We start from the raw sequence: 22,373 nt of genomic DNA on the forward strand, positions 1-22,373 counted from the left end.
CTGAAACAAGCAAAATGATTCATTTCTCTTCACTTGAAATTAGGTACATGTGATTTTATTAGCTCTTTTTACTCTCTAATATCATTTCATGGCCATACAAATTTACCAATTTATCGTAACACAATCTTTTCAATAAAAATTTGAAATAAGTGATTAAGGCTTAGTTTTCGCCCAACTGTACTTATCACAGAAGTGGGCGGCACGTTAAAATTGAAAATATTAAAGTATAAAAGTTTGTAATTTAATTTTATGAAGGAAACCATTTGCAATTCTTTTTTAGCTTTTGATTTAATAATGTATTTATGGCTCCAATTTACCTGCAAAATATTTGTAAAACAGACGAAAAATTAGAGTTTCTTGAATTTCCTTTAATTCCGGTATTCTAGCACCCCATGTTTTCATTAAATGGCCAGTCTTTTTATGGGGGACTTCTTTTTGGTTTGAAAACGTTTCCGATATTTTCACAACCATGTTCAATCCAAGTTCCATAAGACTGGATTCGAAGGATTTAGTGCGGACTAAGGGCCGGTTTCCAAAGTCCATTTGTTTAGTCAGGACCCATCCTTTGCACCCCTTCGAAGTTTTTCCTCGAACGTTTTTGTTCTTGTGTTTGTTTTGGTATTCGTTTTTCACTCATATCCTTACTCGGTCCGCTGAAATATCAAATTATACCCTATCGGGACACTGTTCATTATTTAATTTTGCTCTGCCCTCATGAATCCTCCTCCTTTCTCTCCCATCATTATAAATGTATAAATCCTATCGTTATATATAAATAAATGGAAGAAGGGACCATTTGGTCTCAATTTCGCCCAAATAAAGACCTCTATCTATCTATCATTTGACTTCTTCCAAGGAAGCACTTGGAATTCACATCAGTTATATATTTAATTCATCCCACGAAAAACACAATGTATTTTTCATTTAATGAAAAATTGAGACAGAAACCATCGAACATTTAATTTACTATCATTGAACAAACTGCCGCGTGTGGAGTTATCTGCGAGCTTGGTGACAACAAAATATAAACCATCAAAATATTTGAAATAATCCTATTAAATAATAAAATTTGAGCTCGATATAAAGTGCAGGTGTATTCAAACTTTGTTATTGGAACAAATGCATCTGAACTCTGATAGTTACGCAATTAGGCGGATTTAATCATAAGTTTCGACCATTCACGCCTGACCTGTATTTAAGATTGGGATATCTTGAGTGCAAAATGAAGCATAAAAGCGTTATAAGTTGGCATTTGAAAAACAAATACTAAGTTAAATATCAAATCAAAATTAATCAATCAATTACAAATAAAAGGGCATTAATGTAATAAGAGTGCGCCATGCATTCATTTTAAATTATGATCTATATTATTTTTGTAATTAACTTATGTCGGTCACTGTTATTTTAACGACACTAATTTTCCAGTACTTCATTAAAAAATCAAGTGATACAAAATGCATATAGAGCAAGGAATTTTTACCTACAATCCTTGGAGCCAACTGGCTGATTTGTATCAGTTATATTGTGTGCCTGCTCCAGCATTTACAGGATCTTGGCTACTTTCGAATTCCCCCGAACAAAAAAAAAATACCCTGAAAAAAACCTGGTCGAGAGCACTTGGCTAGCTCATACACAGATCGCGAAAGAGACTATGGAATGTCAATGAATTAAACGTGGAACCAATATAATAATAACAGAAATAAGTCTACGATAAAAAACGGCGAGGAAGTAAAAACTTATTTCGAAGATTGTCACAATGGCTACGTTAAAAACACGACACGGAGAATTCTCTTGAGTTTATAATCAAATCTCGGTTCAGAAAAAAAAGATGGGGGAATGAAGAAAAAAAAAGAAAAAAAGTTGAGGCATTCGAGAAGATAAAAAAGCTTGCCTGGTGAAATAGGAGGTGGTTGGGAGGAGGAGATGGAGGCGAACGTGAAGGGTACTTAAATAAATAATTACCCCAGAGAAAATATTTTTTGCGGAAGCTGAAAGAAGGAGGAGAGCGGGTAAGGCAGCTGGAGGGCGAAAGGAAAGGCCTAAGGACGGGACCCTCTCACTCGCTCGTCCCATTCGGCTGTCTTATCGACCACGCGAGACCCCCCTCGACGTAAAACATTTCTCCCGCATCCTCCACCCCCACTCCCCATTCTCCATAGGCCCATTCTCAATCCATTTAGCTAAGAGAATCGACTGACCGGAATTCAAGACAAATAACTCCGCGCGTTCAAGAAGAAACGACCGCCACGAGAGCTTGTTCCAACCCCGAAAACCCTTTTCACCCCCCACCCTCACTTGCCAAAATCCTGAGCCGACGTAATTTTTTTCTCGCGTGAGCTCTCCTTCCACTCCATCCTTCCTAGACAGACGGACTCAAAAGGTTTTGCGTGCTCTCCCACGAGTGCGCGACCGATGATGTGCTGGCGCAATGCGGAGATCGTCGAAATGGGAGGCGAGAACCGAGAGCGGTGATCAACTCGCACTGCGACGGCGAAGGACGGTGCCGCGCGAGAGGACTATTATTCACACGCGCGCGCGCACGTCTCTTCCCTTTTCGACGCCGCTCACAGACGAGGCCGCACGGGTCGGGTGAAGATGTGCATGAGCGCACTCGGAAACAATTTTTTTTCATCCTCCTTCCATCCCTCGTACGGGTAAGCGGAAGAGACCCATTTCTCGGCCTAAACATTAGCCAGGATACCGTAACCGAATTTTGCATGAGGACAAGAATCTGTTAACGTTAAATATAAGGTTTGGAAAAGTACCAAGGAAAATTTTCTATGGCTCTTCTGGATTACATTTTATCCCGAATTTCCGATTTTTCTGTCGCTACATCAACAGCATTTTTCATATTTAGTCTCCAATTCATTTTTATTGAAGCCTGGGCCTATATGTGGTCTCGAATTTCCGTCGTATTATATAAAAAAGCGTAAAAAGCTAGAGACTATTATGAATCGAATTGAAACAAAATAAATTCTTAAACTTTTCTTTGACGAAATGACTCATTGACCAAATCTAAAAACATTTTTATCAATCCATCTGTCCTACAAATAAAAGGTATACATTATCAAACTATCTATTCAAGTATGACAAAAAGGACAGCAATCACTATCCTTCACGGACATTGAGCCTTAAGGCTAAATTATAGAAATTATTTACAAATTAATGCAGTCATTCAGTTTTTTAATTCGAAAAGAGGCATTTGCCGAACATTTAAAGCTAGCCCTACATATATATATATATATATATATATATATATATATATATATATATATATATATGTGTGTGTGTGTGTAGGGCTAGGGCTATATATATATATATATATATATATATATATACCTTAAATATTTATATCAGTAACGCAATCAAAACTATGCAAGCAAAACACCATTAGCCTCTTAAGCAATGGGGAGTCCCAAATTATTTTTTACACACGCTTGCACGTTTGTTCGTTGCATCCTCTGTACTTGGAACTACTCGGATCTCTCTGACCTGCACGGAATGTTTCAATTATTTCTTTTCAATCTGCACCATCCCCGCCTACTCTCCTCGCTGAATCGCTCCTTCTAGGAGAGGCTTTTCGCTCGTTCCATTCAATTGGGCGGCATTTAACGAGTTCCCGAAACGGGATCATCATCGAGTTGGAACAATAAAAATAGATGGGTAATCACAATAGGCCAATGTCCCGACTTTATTGCTGCGGTTTTCGCAAGGTCGAAACTGGAAACAAATTGCCCATCTCACGAGAATCTGTCGTGGAGGATTTCAGTGGCTACGGCTTATGAGGTCATGCCGAGGTCACCATGGAAACGCTTCAACTCACACAAACACTTACCCGCTCCATGTGAATGCCCAAGGTGTGTATTTGAACTCGTGACCGTCGACTTTGCTGGCGAGCACACTACCGATTGCGGCGAGGTGGAAATATTCTCCAATTCAGACTTCAGCCTTAGGAAATGCTGTCATTGAAAATAAGACTAAGTCTTAAACTATTCTATATTCGAGAGAATGACCCACGCATAGCCAGAAATATGGAAATTAGTGTATCAGCTCCAAAAGATATTACGGAGTGCGCGAATTTTATTACGCCTTATGAATTATTTTTAATACATCAAATCATAATATGCATTACAATAACAAACTATTCAATAATTTATTTGGTACTTCCTTTTGACTATAGTAACTTATAATTTACTTTCACGTATAAATGATTTTAATAATGAATGTTTAAAGACATTAGTGTTGTTATTGTTACAAATTAGAAGGGATGATCAAGTTATTCTCAAAATCTGGAGACTAGTCTCTGCGTACTAAGAGGAAATTTACCTTAATTAGGTTTGAAAATAACGTTTATGAGAATCAAAAATTTCATGTTAACGGATTAATGTTGCATATATTTGGGCAGTGAAGTTAAACCAGGGACATGCTAGAGTGAAATGAGAATCACAACTCAAGACGTGTATCATTTTCGTTCATATCCTAAATTTGAAAAGCGCCCCATTACAATAATTAATCATATTTAGAATCATGGAATAAGAAAAGCGTCAGCTCCCTCTGGAGCACCGTAAAACATAAGTGTTCAAGGAAATAATGCCGACCTAATTTCGACAAGATTCCTCACATAAGTTTTTGGAGATAGAAAAATGCATTTAAATATAAGCAAAACTAAACTTTCCATGAACTTAATGGATTCCCCGGTCTCTTAAGGTTGATACATAAATATAGGTTTAAAGTTCTTAAAAATCAATATTGGCTGTAGGATTGACACCTTAGAAACTCACAGTCAATTGTTCAGACCCTCTTCTTGTCTCGAAGTTGAATTTTAAAGGTGTGACTCAAATCATGATTATGTACAGAGGAGACTAGGTATTAGGACGATTTTTTTGGTACGTGTGATTCCAAATCCAATTCGTCTAATTAAATTATTATCGCAAAGAGCACAGAGACGGTCAGATATGGCCATGGATCCAAATAAAAAAAGTAATCTAGACAATTGAATTGAGTACATTTAAATATTAATATTGAATATAGAGTGTATGTGTAAACTAATCAGAAGATAGAAATAACAAACTCAGACTCAGGTTTAACAAGTTAAGTTCTTTTAGTATTACTGCATCCAATTGAAATACGTACTTGCTTTACTTAAACATAATTTAAAAAAATAGTTTTAGCCAAACACTAAACTTAAAAAGATTGTATAGATTTGATTAAAACACAAGAGATCTCATGTCACTAGTAGTTTAAAGTATTCTTAACGAGATCTTTAAGCGTAGATAATTAAGTGACGTATTTGAATATTACATATTTATTGATCCACAAAAAACGTTTTTTACGTTCTAGGACATCCATCAAAAATCTTCTATTTACCTACAATATTTCAAAATTCCATGGGGTAAGAATTTATAGGAAATAAATAATTCGCCACAAGCTAAATTAATGAACTAAACACATTTTTTAATAATTATTAAATTCGTGTTTCAACAAGGGGTATTCAGCTATAATTAATAATACATCATCGTTTGAAATGGGTGTATTGCCCAAATAGATTCGAAAAGCCATTGAAACCAAATTAAATCGGGGGATTAAATAAGTTTAAAAGAGTTTTTTCTTGATGGAAAATAATTTTTCTTTCAACAATTAATTAAAAATTTAGCAATTAATTACACATAGTAATATTATAAAAATATACACTACATTAGGCTTTTTCTATCAAAAAATTTATATAATTAGTTTTCAATCGAACAGCTCTTTATATCATGAGAAGTAAATCATAATTAATGACGAAATATAAAGGAAGAGTGCTCATGCTTTAGACACTATTATTGGGAGACCATTGCCAAGGTAGACGTGGAGTCGACTAAAGCAGCCGCTCGGTCTATGCGCGGTGGAATGATATCGATTTCCTCAGTTGTCCGTGGGATACGTAAATTTTATTGTACTGCGTTTTTACCGTTCAAACTAGCGGTGATAACTACTACCTTGATCAAAAAGTTCCCGGAATTTATTCAGAAAATTAAAAATACAAGTTTATTCATCTAAATCTATATTGTCCCCTTCAAAGTAATCCCCATCGACTGCAACACACTTATGCCAGCGCTTGATCAAATCCTCGAAACATTTTTTATATTCGGTTTTCGGTATGTCCATCAGTGCTTCCTGCGATTTTTCCATTACTTCCTCTCGGCTGCTAAAACGCGTTCCCCGTAATGGTTTTTTAACTCGATTGAACAGAAAGAAGTCACAGGGAGCCAAATCAGGTGAATTCGGTGGCTGTTGGATGGTATTTGTTGCATTTTTCGTCAAAAAATTACGAATAATGATAGCACTGTGCGACGGTGCGTTATCATGGTGCAAAATCCACGAGTTTTCTGCCCACATTTCTGGTCTCTTTCGGCGAATTGCTTCACGCAAACGTCTCATAACGCCCAAATAATACTCTTTGTTTACTGTCTACCGCCTTCTGGCAAAAATTCATGATGCACTACACCGTTGTAATCCATGAAAACCGTCAGCATTGCCTTCTTTTTTGACTGAAAACGACGTGGTTTTTTTGGTCTCGGCTCATTTGGTGAACGCCATTCACTTGCCTGATGTCTGGATTGCGTGTCGTACTCATAAACCCACGTCTCGTCTCCAGTAATGATCCTTTTGATGAATGTGGGATCGGATTCAGCCTCGCAAATCATGTCTTTTGCGACGTCAACACGGTCTCTTTTTTGCATGAAATTGAGGTCTTTTGGCACCAACTTTGCTGCTACACGACGGAAACCCAAATCATTAACCACAATGTCTTGGGCGGATCCATAGGCAATGTTCAAGTCCTCCGCTATTTCTCTGATGGTTAATTTGCGGTTATTGACCAACATTTCTTTTACTTTATCAATTTTTTCACCGACTTTCGATGTCGATGGTCTGCCACTGCGTTCATCATCTTCGATTGACTCACGACCACTTCTGAACCGCTCGTGCCACTGGTAAACGACCGTTTTTTTTAGAGAATCGTTGCCGAAACACTTTTCCAACATTTCCAACGTCCGTGCGCCACTAAATCCGTTTTTTACGCAAAATTTAATACAAGTTCGTTGTTGCAAATTTAAATCCATTTCTGCAATTGTAAAAAATCGCCAACACACACAGAGATAGATGTACTCTTGGCTACGTAACTTTTGCAAATGTCAAGTTATGACACTAAGATTTAAAGGGAATATCAACAACAGATGTACCAATTTAACAAAAAAAACAGAACTCAAATCGGAACGATGGGAGCGCCACACGGTGGTTATTCCGGGAACTTTTTGATCAAGGTAGTATAGTCGTAGATGAATTTCTTAAAATGAATTTAGAAGAAGAATAGAGATGAAAAGTGATGAAATTTAAATTAGTGTTATCACTGTTGGACAAAAAACAAAAAAACATCAAATGGCTCGCAATTTAAGGTCCCATTTCGAAGACTGCAATTAAGGTTTTATCCATTAAGCTCCTATTAGTGATCTGAACTTAAATGAAAATGAGCCCCTTCAGTAATTTGAGCATGGTTCTTCAACTTGTACATCAGCACATTACTTAACTTATCTACTTGATCCACTTGCTAGGGTTAGAGGAAGGTAGTGGTACAAAATAAACAAACGTAATATCAACAACAGATGTACCAATTTAACAAAAAAAACAGAACTCAAATCGGAACGATGGGAGCGCCACACGGTGGTTATTCCGGGAACTTTTTGATCAAGGTAGTATATCGTATCTTTTTTGTGAATTAAAAATTAACGTTCATTCAAGTAAGGACGTGAATGGAAAGTGAATTTTTGTTGGGTTTATTTTCTTCATAATTCTCCTTAAAAGATTAGTCATATAATTTTCGAACCTTATTTTTAAAAACGGAAAGTAAAATATTTTTTGGGGATTACATATCTATTACTTTTGTACAATTTATAGATTCACCTGCATTGAAGGCACTTCGAAAGGTGATCACACCTACTGGACATACGATATATAGTATATACGGAAATATATATATATATATATATATATATATATATATATATATATATATATATATATATATATATATATATATATATATATATATATATATATATATATATATATATATATGTATATATATCTACATATATCCATATTCAACAATGCGTTTCTTTCAAAAGGTATTAAAAAGTTGATTTATTCACGCGAGCTACCTTAAACAATTGCAAAGCTATTTACAGCCACAATGTTCATCACTTGGCTTCTCCATCCGAAAAATTAGCCCTTGCTACCATAACAGATCCTGAGCCGTGAAACATAGTTCTGGGTTTTGGCATCCGGTCATGATTTTTGGCAGACAGTCCGGAATTCTGTCTCAGTCAACAATGATTTTTAAAAACATTACTAAATTGTAGCTACTGGCCCCAGATAGTGAAATCTACCAATCTCGTCTTGGTGGTGCCCCTTTGACCCATCTGTCCACAATCGATCCAAATGGCTAGATCTACAGGGTTCGTCCGGAAAATAAGTGTACTGAGCTCAGGAAAAAAAAATGTATTACACTTTTACATATCTTAAGCTAAAATTCCTCAAAATAGGACCCTTGTGAGTCGATAAACTTGTTCCAGCGGCGTTCCCATTCCTGGAACGCTCCCGCGAAGGCATCATCGGGAACCTCTCGAAGACACGTCGTCACGGCCTCTTTGACGGCGTCCAAAGTCCCGTATCGCGTTCCTTTCAAACTCCTCTTTATCTTCGGGAACAGAAAGAAGTCCGGTGGTGCCAAGTCCGGGCTGTAGGGCGGGTGCGGCAGCGTTGCCACGCCGTGCTTGGCCAAGAAGTCCGACACGACAATGCGCCGTCTCACACCGCGCTTGTCGTGTCGGCCGCCGCCAGATGTTTTTGATCGCTGGCCGGACGCCCTGGCTGGCTGGCACATTACACTGCTCCGCTATCATCCGAACACTAAGACGACGATCAGAGTTCAGTACATCGCGAACTTTTCGCACATTTTCGTCGGTGAGTGTGGTTGATGGGCGTCCAGGCCGTGGTTCGTCGTCGACCTCTTCTCTGCCCTCCACGAACATCTTGTGCCACCGCAAGATCATGTTTCTGGACATGGCTGACTCCCCGTAAGCCTGGTTAATCATACCGACAGTTTCGGTAGACGATTTCCCAAGCTTTACCGCAAATTTGATGGAATAACGCTGCTTCGGCATCGCGTTCCGTGACGTGGGTCGAGCGTGGAGGTTCGCGTTAACAGAGCTCCTCACTACACCACAGCTCAGAGCCGACTGCCTTTTTCAGCGTCGCTTGCCAACATACCCCCCTCCAATCGCAGCCCATCAGAGCGGTGCTGGGCGCGCCTGGAGCGGCGGGAAAAAATCAGTACACTTATTTTCCGGACGAACCCTGTAGATCTGGCCCTGTATTTATCTTCTGTTACTTCAATCTGATAATCCTACGGCAATTCCCTATTCTTCTCACGTATGCAAAATTGTTTCACTTACTAATACTATCCGTTCCCTCTGCCCTTGGGTTTCAATTTTGCTTTAGATTTTTCAATTATCTTTTCGTCTCCCTTCGTCAACATTAATGCAGCCGCAGAAAAAAGCTATTTCAAAAATGAAATGTTTCCACTTTATTCATACGGATAGAAAAATTTATTAATAATCCCTAATTTACGATTTCAGATTTGATACCTTTTCCCAAGGTCGATCAAAGGTTAATTATTCTAAATTTAATCATTAATAATCAAGAATCCAATAGAAGCGAAATACACCTCTGGATAAGTTGGTCAACATGAATAAAATATTCCTTTTGAAACTGACGGCTTCCAATTAGTAACAAAAGGCAATTAATCAACTGTATAAGTGAACAAGGGCATTCCAGGAGAAATAATTACGTGCAATATGTCTAAATACGGTTTTTCAATGGAATTTGTTGCTCCGGTAACAGAATTTTATTAATAATTAAGTCTCGGCTTCAAACGAGAGTCCCACCCCATTCTTTATAAATTATTTTATTGAAAGTCTTATTAAAATCAAAAACCGTGACTTTTCGATGGTTAACAGAAACTTTAATTTGAACTCTTTAATATGTCTTATGGCCTCATTCAATTTCTCTAGACTTCTATGTGGAAAAACTATTTTGATTTGCTACTCAACTGCTGCAGATCTCCCGCACCTTATAATTTCAAGTAATTCTCTTCCCAAGGAACGGGCACGATAAACATTGTTGAATACAAAGAGAGGCAATTAGAAAATTCTCGAGTATTGCATTTTTTTAATAGTTGAAAACTTTCTCTCTCTTTTTGTTTATTTCCTCTACTCTATCCTTCGGGCACTGAATACCCTAGACTTTTGCAACAGAAGCTGGGGAAATATTCATTTCTCGCTCATATTAATTACTGTACAGTTGCTTATTCTTATCTCGTACAGGGGCATTATCTTGAACTTCAAAGGTTGTGAAATTCCGGATTAGGTATTATTTTTGGTATTTCTTTTTGGACTCAAATCTCCCATTAAATGCTTACAAATATCTCTACGTTTGAATTAATTATGGCCGTTTTAGAATTGAATATTGTACATACCAACATCATTAAATATTTATATGAAAATTGAAGATATATTTACTATGTTAATACTTCTGGCACTAGGTTAACGGCGGCAGAGTTATATAATCCAAATATTCGGATTTCTGTGTGAAAAGAGCTATTCATTTTCTCCTCATCTTATGAGTAATCTGGGGTGCCCCTTGAGGTAGAATATTACATATTTTAGTATTATAAACCAGTTTTTAGGCTAACATATATTTAAGCCTTATATATATATATATATATATATATATATATATATATATATATATATATATATATATATATATATATATTTATATATATATATATATACATACATACATACATACATATATATATTTATATATATATATATATACACAAACCATCCAACCAACCAACACAACTCATATATACAGAAACCTTACCACTATTGTGTTCGTCCTTTATGTGTGTTCCTATCCCTTTTCCTTATATCTGTTTCTGTATATATGAGTATATATATATATATATATATATATATATATATATATATATATATATATATATATATATATATAGTAAGTTTATATGACAAATCACTTTTACCAATATAAATATTACAGAAATAATGCTATCATTATTTCCACTATCGCATTATTTAAAAGTAAGTACATGCAGTAAATAAATTGGTACTATGAAATTTAAAGCGATTTTATAACTAATGTCTTTGAGATGCATAGTCTTCATTTTTCCTTTCTTTTCTTATCCATTCCATTTCACCCGTAATCCCCACTGCGGGATCGAAAGGGAATTTAATTCTACCAAAAAGCCGACCTTTTTCCCGCTCAACCTTCTCCATCTTTCTAACAACCCACATGAAAACCATTCCACCTCAAGAATTCGTAAATTACCTGACTCCTGAAATACTCTGCGTGCCTTCGCAAAGAAAAAAAAACCCTCATGTCACCCTTTACGGTTCACCCGGCTCTCGAGAATTACTTCAAGATCAACACCTCACCTTGTGACAGCTTCCTCTCCCAAACCCCCACCCCGTCTTTCACCACCTCCGCTTACTCCCAACGGTGTCCCTCAATCCAAAGCCTCTCCTTCTCCAAGACCCGGACCCTCTTTAGACCCACGTGCTATTTCTGTCAATAGCCCGAGTGACACGTCTGCGACCCTAGATGCCCACCATACTCGACCCCTTTCAATCTTCATCTCTATGGCAGTCTTACAGTTAACTATCAATTTATGCGCCAGCCCTATCACCGTCTTCTAAACAAGTCACGCACGCCAACATCTACCAATTTGAAGTATTCTCGTACTAATCCATTTGCGGTCACCAAAGTAACCTAGAAACAACGTGGCAACCGCCAATGGGAGGGCCAGCACACTCAAAACTAATATTTTTGCCTAAAGGAGTTCAACACCAAAATTACTATTGACTGAATTTTTAAGTATTGAAGTTATTTTTTGACTGTATGATAAATTTTTGTATCATTCAAGAAGTCTGAGTGGCTCTAAAAGTTTAAAGAAGGAAATATCTCATTTCATTTCTCCACAATTACATGGAAAACATTACGTAAAATATATCCTTGATCATCATCCAGGTTTTCAAACAGATAAAATTTCCCCGGAAATATGACCTAATAAGTTAGGCAAGAACAATCACTTTGTACGGAGGCGAAAATAGGCCATTTTAAAATCATTTCTCGTGTATACTTCTTAATTTTCAACGCTTTAATTCCATCAATCTCTAATCATGTCACAATATTAACCCTGGTTTATCCAAAAATGTATGTTTAAAAAGGGTAAATTTTATATCTCAATTTTGAAGTCGTATATTCACCGGCGCTCTGAATTGGAAACAAATCTTTCACACATGTCTTTACGGAAATTTACGCACGATCCTTGAAAATATTTTGTTCGCGGATAATATTGAGCTAATACATACCCTCTCCCTCCCCTAGCCCCGTAATAGGTTGCTGTACCAATTGAGTAACTTACCCTCTTTCCCTTACTCCTACCTTCCTCCCCTCTTGGAGCCAGAATATATAAGTTGGAGAATTTTTCATACATGTCACCTGATGATGATGGGCAGCATCGAAACCATAGCCTTGTTAAGTATTAAATCTTTACTTGGAAGTGTTAAGTTTTTTTTTACTCTCATGATATTCAGCCAATCATGTCAATGGAAAAATTTCGCACTGGCAAGGAAAATAAGTTCGTCGTATACTAGAAGTGACTACGTAGGAGTATAGGAGTGGCAAGAAATCGAAACAATATATATCAAATGGCTATGATCAAACGTCAGAGAGTTAATTTTATCTCAATCTTATTGTTGCCGCCTTGGTAAACCTTAACTCCATTATAATTATATCCACAAACAGTGAAGCTAATTACCCTTTAATCCTCTTGAATCTGCCTACACACACTGACCTGAGTCACTTATATCGATTGATTAAAATTATATTCAGTACGTAGACTATTTTCCCAAGGTAGACCATCTCGCCATTAATTCATATCCAATGTCTTAGGTCATGAACTGAAAAATGAAGGTGCCATATATCAGAGCAACTGCTGGGAGGCAATACTTAAAACACATTTGCCGAAGGACAATTCCTTCTGGATGCCAGCCAGAAAAATTCGAAAATAAAAAAAAGGAACTCATTCGCTACTGAAGGCATCAAAGATTCTCTAGTTACATCTTCCACATCCGGAGGCAAGTCTTTTGCAGAAACATTACATAACGCAATATCTACTAATTCAGCTCTAAATAATTCAGATTTCGTTCAAAAATTTTGAAAATACGTCCATGTAACTCTTAATCATAGAACGGTGGGACCTAATGCATTAAATTTAAAGGAATTTATATACCACAAAAACCATTAAGGATGAAACACTCGTCGGACCTACTTTATTTCTTTTTGAGTGAACCAAATATATATTATTTTCATAATGCTCTATGTTATTAGCTGGATTAAACGCTTTACACCATTTCTTTTTGATGAAAATTTGCTTTCACCACAAAGCCATGCATTCTTTATACATACCAATTGAATTAAATCCATTTTCAAAGGCGCCGCAATATTAAACCTCAAATAGAAGCTAAAAAATAATTTAATATTGCGCAAAATTTAGATGATAAAGGGTCGCCCTCATTGTATTTGACATAACTACAATGTGTTTATTAATTATATGCTAAATTAAATCCCCGATAAGAAAGCTCAATCAAGAATGCGTCCCATTCTCAGTTTTCCTTAAGAATCCGTATTCTTATCTTCCGCACATAAAGTACACATAAATGATATCCAAAACGCCATATTCGCGAATCCTTTCCTCGCCATGGGTGACACGATCATCCCTTCCTTCCACCCATGGTGGAAATTAGTTAGGCAAGGCTCGCTAGACCACGATGACCGCTAGAGTGTGCCTTTTCAAATGAACTTATTTATTATTTAACAGAGACAATAAGTGAATACTAAAATCTATGACGGAATCTGAGTTTTCTCATTATCATGCATAACATTGCTAATCGTGAGTCATGCGGGAAGAATAATTTTCATAGGGAAATAGCGTACTAAATAAACTTACAGATGAAAGATGCGTATTAACTACTCTCTTGAACTTATGGTGCTACTTCCATTTAAGTTATTAAATGAATTTTCTCCTCAACCATCGACCTGACTGCTTTTATGCCAACCGAACTGATTTCTCATTCTCTTACCGGTACATCTGTTACGGCTTTAAGATTAGTATTTCAGCGAAATCTAATAATTCTATTCATTGCAGCAACTCGTTGACTCAATACAGAAACTCGGATCCGTATATTAAGCATACTTGCTTCTGTAGGAATACTCCAAAAATATTGTCTATTTTCGAAAGCCGATTTCCACCTTCCTTAGGATATAAGTCCAGATTGCCATATAAAACCGAACAAACACCGCCTTCAATTAAAACTCAAGCCACATAATAAGTTGGCTTAGAATTGAGCTTTAATTCAACCTACGTCGTATTTTAATTGAACGGCTGCACTTAAACCAGATGCCACTAAATATATGTCAAGTTTTACATCTACAGATATGAATCATTAATTTATTCGTTTTAGGCAACATGTATACAATGGCTTAAAACACTCGAAACCCTATCCTTCTCTGCTTTGAGTTCCTTTTAGTAATTATGATAAAATAATTAATATTAGGGCATTTTCACCTATGCATATGGTGTAAATCCCATTTTTACTGTTGTCTTCATAGACACTTAACTATATTTTTGATTAATTTGCGACATTACCTCATTTTTACTGTTTCTAAATTCTCACTAGTCCCTAATGCGACCATAATTATCACGAATTAGTTCTATGCGATATAAATCACTCGTTCTATAAGAGAAATATTGAACTTGATCTGTATAGAATGTAATTTGTAAAGTATAAATTGTACGCCATTAGTATAAAATGGTACACTGAATATTTTCCAGACGTTTTTATTGGATCAAAACTGTTTTTTTTTCATTTTCTTCGTCACTAACTTTCGTTTTTCTTAATTATAGAGTAGCGTGCAATTTTAATAATTGGGAACGAAAATTTTTCAGAGCATTCTACAATTGGAGACCTTTTTGTGTTTTGAGGACACCAGGACTTCAATTAAAGCTACTTAAGCGCTCAAGGATATGCAAGATGTTCCGTGGTTACAATGAATAAGTTTTAAGTAACGAATATAGGGGTGCCTTAGTAACGACATAGGAAGGAGGATTCATACCACATGCATTTTTTTACAAACCCCCTTGGTATTCTGATCGAATTCTTTTCACAAGTCATCAAAAAGCGATTATTAAAGCAAAGTAAATACTATATTGTACGATCAAACGGAATGCTACTTATTTCCTACTGTCCCTGTGGCTAATTATAGGTATTCACTTTGATGTAACGACAGTAGTTTAATAAATAGAATAAGATTATTTATTTTCTGACTTTCAAAACTGCGAACGTACATCCTTTAGCCGTTTAAGAATGCTTCAGTAACTGCCATTAAGAAACAAATGATTACGGTCAAAACTTCGGTGCTTGTTTGTTTCTAAACGGTAGATGTTTACACAACTACGAGGGTCATCCGGAAAGTAGTATCCGTTCGTGCCGCATGAAGTGCTGACGACGCGAGTAGCCGCTGGACGAGGTCAGATAGCTTCAGTGGCTTGTCTGCCTTCTCTGAGCCAAGTTGCGTGACGCTAGCATTGCCTGTGTTGTTTCTGTGATTGTTTACAATGTTTAAAAAAATTGAGAACGCCGCCAGTTGTGAAGTGAGGGCAGTGATTAAATTCCTCAATGCAAGAAACGTTCGCCCATGTGATATTCATCGCCAATTAAAGGAGGTGTATGGAGACAATGTAATGGACGAGTCGTCTGTTCGGCGGTGGTGTCGCAACTTCAACATGGGGAGGGGGAACACACACGACGATGAGCGTTCGGGGAGACCGTCTGTCATTACAGACCAACTGGTGAGCTCAGTTGACGAATTCGTGAGGAACGATCGGCGCGTCACAATTGATGACATCTGTGAGCATTTTCCCAATGTTTCTCGAACAATTGTTCATGAAATTGTTAAACACCATCTGCATTATGCAAAAATTTGTGCAATATGGGTCCCTCGCAAGCTTACAGATGAGCACAAAACCAAGCGTATGGCTGCAGCACTGACGTTTTTGGGACGTTATTCTGATGAAGGAGACTCTTTCTTGACTCGCATAATTACTGGTGACGAAACATGGGTTTGTTATGCATCACCTGAGAGTAAACGACAGTCAATGGAGTGGCATCATGCTCATTCACCAAACAAACCAAAAAAATTCAAGACAGTTCTGTCCACCAGGAAACTCATGGCAACCATTTTCTGGGATCGACGAGGTGTATTGCTTATTGATTTTATGGCCCGTGGAGACACTATTAATGCCAATGCGTATTGTGAAACATTAAAGAAATTACGGCGGGCAATACAAAATCAGCGGCGAGGTCTATTGTCTACTGGTGTCATTCTCGTTCATGACAATGCCAGGCCTCATGCAGCTGGGATAACACAAAAACTTTTGCAGGAATTCAAATGGGAAACTTTCGACCATCCACCGTATAGCCCGGACTTGGCCCCTTCAGATTTTCATCTCTTTACAAAGCTTAAAGACTTTTTGGCAGGAAAAAGATTTGACAGCGATGAAGAACTTAAAGAAGGAGTGACCCTGTATCTCAATGAGCTGGCGGCGAAGGACTATGCAGCAGGAATACAGAAACTTGTCACACGTTATGACAAATGCCTTAATTTGCTTGGAGATTATGTTGAGAAGTAGTTTAAAGTATCCTCTTTCAAATAAAATTTTTTATGTTTGTTAATATTTACTTTTGTGTCTTTATTTCACGAACGGGTACTACTTTCCGGATGACCCTCGTATACAAAATACTCGAAAATCATGAAATAAGCATATTTATTCATTACCTCGAGAAGTAATAAAATATGATAAATCTGAGTTTTTTACTATGCAATTTTTAAACAAGATAAAACAGCAATTATCAGAGGAAAAAACCGAATCTCAATGTTAAGGAAAATCAAGTAGAAAACAGCGCCGTGAGCACTTGAAAACCGGCGAATGCGATACTCGTGTCTTTGGGACCGGTAACCGAGATTAAACTGAGATTTGTAGGACTCAATTACAAATGACAAATATAACTTTCAAAGGTTTTCATTGATTGAAAAAATAAAGCATTTAATTGGGGTTTTCCTTCTTCACTAAGCAATAAATCTCCAATATCAAAGATTTATTATATGAATAGAACAGGTATACATTAAGTTATTAACTAACACTTCTAGATTGATTTTCTAAATTACTCTCCGGGAAATTCTTCGCTTTTATACCAAAAAAACGTCAGAGAGCTTAACGTTGTTGGAGTCAACCAGTGATAATTAGGTTACAAGTGGGTTAGAGAGAGTTGACTTATTGAATGAATCAATGACTGTAGCACTCTTAGTCTCAAATTCATGGGAGAGAACTAGCCTATACCATGCTGAAGAGGACACATTTCCCTCAAAAATCATGTATTTTTCTGCTAAAGGCTTCCGGGGCTTTAGCTAAATGGAGATTTTCACTATTTCAAGTAATAAAGTGGAAAATGTGCACATGATTAAATTATAAATTAAAATTCCAATGGGAGTACATTTTTTAGTTTGAATTGGGGACGCCAAAGTCCGTGCATGTTTACGCATGCATAATTCATGTGATTTCAAAACTACAACAAAAAGTCTAGGATAGTTGGAATATAATATTTAATATAGGATATAGCCCTATTGAGAGTAGAAAAAAATTGAGATTTCGATTATAATGAAAGTACAAAATAACTGTGCATCATTTTTACAAGCATGCATGCATTATAATTATTATGTATAAATGAAACTTCAACGCTCTGGAACAAAGAAGACATCATTTTACCGTAGGTGCTTGATTTTATTTTTTCAAATTAAGGTAACCTTTCGGGGAGATTTATTATTAGCTTGGCTTGAGATGCAATATCTTTTTAAGCTTCTAGTTGACTGACGATTTTGTAAAAGCATTTGTAAGAATGCAATTAACTTTTCCTTTTCCTACAGATAAACTTTCATAAAACCTGATTAAAATATGATTAATTTTATCTCATTCTATTTTATAAACATTAAATCCACCTTCCTATTTATGGAATAAATAAACTATTAAAATTAGATACCTGATTAATACGCTTGAATTCTTTTACATGTCAATTTATTGCTTATTTGTTTGAAAGGAAAATATGTTACTGACTACTTTTTCTTGGAAAATGTAGCCATGTGGAAAATCATTTCATAAAGCGAGCTAAAGGAGATGAGACGAAAGAGTAAGTGGAAGGAAAAATCTCTTATTTAGGTTTAAGGGAAAAAACAAACATGGATATTCTCCGACATTATGATGAATAGAGCACAATTTCGGAGAGAATTACAAATCCGATTGTTAAAACAGATGTTATTTTTTGCAAGCATTATCAAGCTGTACAATTCATTTGGCATACGAACTTGTTGGTTTACGATTGTATGAAGGTAATGTGTCCAAGCTGACTAATAATTTAACATTTATAGCTGTATATTGCAAGTTATCATTTAAAGAGAAACTAAAAGGTATTTGTTAATTCATTATTACTGATACATCAGATTTTTTGTACTGCAGGCTCACAGATAAGGAAATTTTATTAATTGAAAATGGGTATAATGGAGTACAGTTGAACATGATATTTAAGTGCTGTAAATATATTACCCCATTTTAACGTGTGATTACCATTTTTCATTTAAGTTAGTTATTTATAACGCCAGTGATTTCATCGGCATTAAAATTTTGTATTCAAGCTTATTTCCACTTCTTATGATGTATATGCTGATTACTTTTCTTAAAAATTTGTATTGATGTTCAGACTACGCATCAAAATGAATATTACCTGAGTATTTCATGACTTACAGCCGTTACTACGTCAGTGCTATTAGTTAGGTATTGAACCTATGCTTAAGCTATTACTAGCAATAAGCTTCAAAACCAGAAATATGGTTAAGTATAGGCTTTGTTCAAATATGATATCTCCAAAAACTAGGATTCGCAAGTCATCGGAATGGTCACATGTGAACTAAGAGTAATATTGTTCAGGTGAATGTTTTTTTGTAATTACCTTAGCCAGGGCCAAGTGCGGGAACTTTTCGAAGGCGAGCCTGTGGTCTTCTCCTGATCCCCCAAGCTGCTGACCTCTGAGTATCCGAGCGGCGGTCACCGTGGACACCCCCATCCCGTCGCCAACGAACAAAACCACGTTTCGCGCCACGCCCACCTCCCAGGTTGGACCACCAGATTTGCTGCTTCCCGGGACTCTCTCTCCGGAACCCATGGCGAGGATGTCTTCCAGGGTGGTCTTAGCCTCCTGGTACCAATAGTCTCGTCCTGAAGGTGGAAAAAAATCACCATTCGTCTGAACATAGTTATGATAATTTCCAAAACAATTAATTGGACGCACTCATGCTACGTGGAAGGGACGGAGTTTCGCTAATACGGTTTTCACTATGACCAACATACATTTGCCGTGCATTTAATTCACTGTATCCCGTTTTGGTAATATTCTACAATATTTTCGTCGCCATTTCGAACGAAGATTGACAACATTACCTAAAATCTTCCAAGATTTCATGTATGGTTCAAGAGATAGCCATATAATCTAAGAATCCATGAAAGAATAAAAAGAAACAGTCAATCATCAGTAGAAGGTTAGATTTTGCCGTAAAAGAGTAGAAAATAAAACAACCCTACAAGTTTCTGAAAAAAATATTATTAAACAGGAAATATCCAAGACTATTTGTAAATATTGCATTTAAATTATGCCTAACTTCATTCACTTTTTAATAGAGAAAATATATAGTACCATACGAAATGAGTTTGCAACCATCGTATCTACTTCTTAATGAGTATTAGTTTAAACCATTGTTCATCTACGTAGTTACAACTAGCAAAGTTCAGCTAGTCCCATGGGGGCTATTAGGGAATCGGCCATTCACCAAATACATGAACTTTTACATAGTTGTGAAATTATATTTCACCACAAAATAAACACACGTAACCTTACGAACGTGTATTCATGGGCACATACGCATCCAATTCAAACATAATAATGAGTACTTGTTGGATCAATTAATTTTCTCATTATATGAAAAATGTTCTTGGTCATAATTTTGTGTTATACCAAATAAAATTTTTGTTCCCATTACTTAGCCTGTTGTTCACATTAATAGGCCTAAGAGAATATTTTTTCAGATTATTATGAGGTATCTGCGTTTTCATATTTATTGCAGTTTTGTTCTACCTCATGGTTAGCTCTAGTTAGGTCTATCTTATGATTCAGAATCTCCTTAGGCGAGGATATTAGGTTTTCTGACTGGATAAAAGAATAGAAAGAGAGCAGCGTCTACTTTCATACATTAAGTAAATATTATGTCGTTGGTTACCCTAGAACTGAGATAAAATCACGCAATCTGGTTAAAAGACGTATTTTTTCATTTAAATCGAAATACTCTCCCCATTAACTTTCTACTCTTCTTATGCTTTCACCCTACCGCTATTAAATTTGCTCTGATGTTTAAAATTCAGCTAAAACTGAGGATTACTTAGAATTGTTAGGAAAAGCAATAAAAATAATAAATTTGCCCTATTAACGTCTCAATATAAACTAAATACCATTTACCTCACGAAAAAAAGTCTCATGGGGAGAAGGATGGAGTAGGTGCTCAGAGGACATTCCCTTCTTGTCGTTTGCGGCGAGAAGAGAAAAAAAAATTAGCGTCGCCTCAACGCTCGGAATCGTGGTAAGGTCTAGCCGGGAATCGTTTCAGGAGAAAAAATTAGCGTTAAATTGAATTAACAACCTGAATGGGACGCCTCCAGGGATAGTTCTCCGTTGTTTTACGAAAGGAATGTAATGCGTTTTATATCCCCTTGCCTTAAGCGCCGCCAGCTGATTATGACGACGAAGTCGCAGAGGCACGATGCAACTATGACAGATCTAGCCGCTCGTCTATAAAGAGGACAATTAACCTCTTTTACCATCCCCGCATTAGCTTTCAACTTTTTCCTCACCTTGGTTTTCTTTTGCATTTAAGCGCTTTACACCTCTGACTCCACTTGAAAGGAAATTTAAAGAGAACCTCTTGACTTCTAAAAGACATTTCTGAACAGTTGCCAACTCTTTCTTTCAAGTGCACTCCTATGTGCTTCACAATCTTTCCAAATTAAAAGCGTTTCGGGGTGACTTGAGAAAGCTGACTCAAAAGTGTGGGCAAAAAGGTGTTTCGTGTACGTTAACGAGCGGAATATTTTTAATGCAGGTCCCCAAGCTAAGTCTTGTTTTTTGTCATTCGTCCACCATCATTTCTCTCAAAGCAAATTCGAAAGATTAAACCTTTCAGGAATGTAAAATATTGCTCCAGTTTTAATTAAAAGAGAGCTTTTTTATTCCACAAGTGATAGTGAGGTATGCTCTTACATGAAAACTTTATCAAAATGGAGAACAATAAGAGAGGAGGCTCATAGATTTTCTTTTGTACTTCATGTAAGTACTTTTCACTAAATTAAAAGAGAAACTACGAATTTATCTAGAATAACTAAATTTGTTTAAATTGTAAGCACACCAAAACATGAGAAAAGAAAATTCGTCACTACTTATTACTCAAAGATAAAGATTAATTTGTTGGATGCTGATTAATTCAGCGATACTTTTCCCGTGGGAGGACATATATAATAACCTCTGTTATGAACACATTAACAGAAAAATTTTGAGCGGAATTCATTTCAACGTTTGAAAAATGACAAAAATATTTATAAATGTGTATACAAGGTAGAGTAATCCCAATTTGTGATCAATGCTTTATTAATTAAGTTTTCATAATACATACTTGAAAGTGCAAGTTATCTTTTTATTCGAGTATGCAAAATAAAATTTGACTTAGTGGTTTATTGAAATGTAACCGCTGTTCAATAATAATAATAAAATAAAATTCTTAATGACAGGATTTCGCGTTGTATCACTTTTTAACAGATGGGTCAATACTTACAGAGATCCAGGAACGAAACAATATGTGCTTAAATAACAATACCAAATTTCAGCACTATCTGAGAATTGAAAAATATCTGCGAATATTTTAACGACAAACACCAGGTTGTGTAGTAAATTTTTACTGGTTCACCGATACGAGTGAACGTCATGTCGAAAATACCTAAATGTTGGAGCTTGGTGTAAGTTTTGCTTATTTCTGTC

The 22,373-nt window shown here is 36.3% G+C and overlaps 1 protein-coding gene across 1 annotated transcript in view; it reads right to left on the reverse strand.

Moving 5' to 3' along the window:
- Positions 1-19,427, reverse strand: part of LOC139692459 (alkaline phosphatase-like) — a gene marked incomplete at its 5' end in the record, with an annotated part of 349,793 nt that extends 330,366 nt beyond the window's left edge. Inside the window, one exon of the mRNA XM_071590674.1 lies at positions 19,248-19,427. Within this exon, the coding sequence (XP_071446775.1) occupies positions 19,248-19,427 (180 nt within the window). The remainder of the gene's footprint in view (positions 1-19,247) is intronic.
- Positions 19,428-22,373: the final 2,946 nt, after the last annotated feature.

This window comes from Hetaerina americana, unplaced genomic scaffold (genome assembly GCF_022747635.1).
Source record: "Hetaerina americana unplaced genomic scaffold, ioHetAmer1.1.p SCAF_4, whole genome shotgun sequence".
Classification (NCBI taxonomy): Eukaryota; Metazoa; Arthropoda; class Insecta; order Odonata; family Calopterygidae; genus Hetaerina; species Hetaerina americana.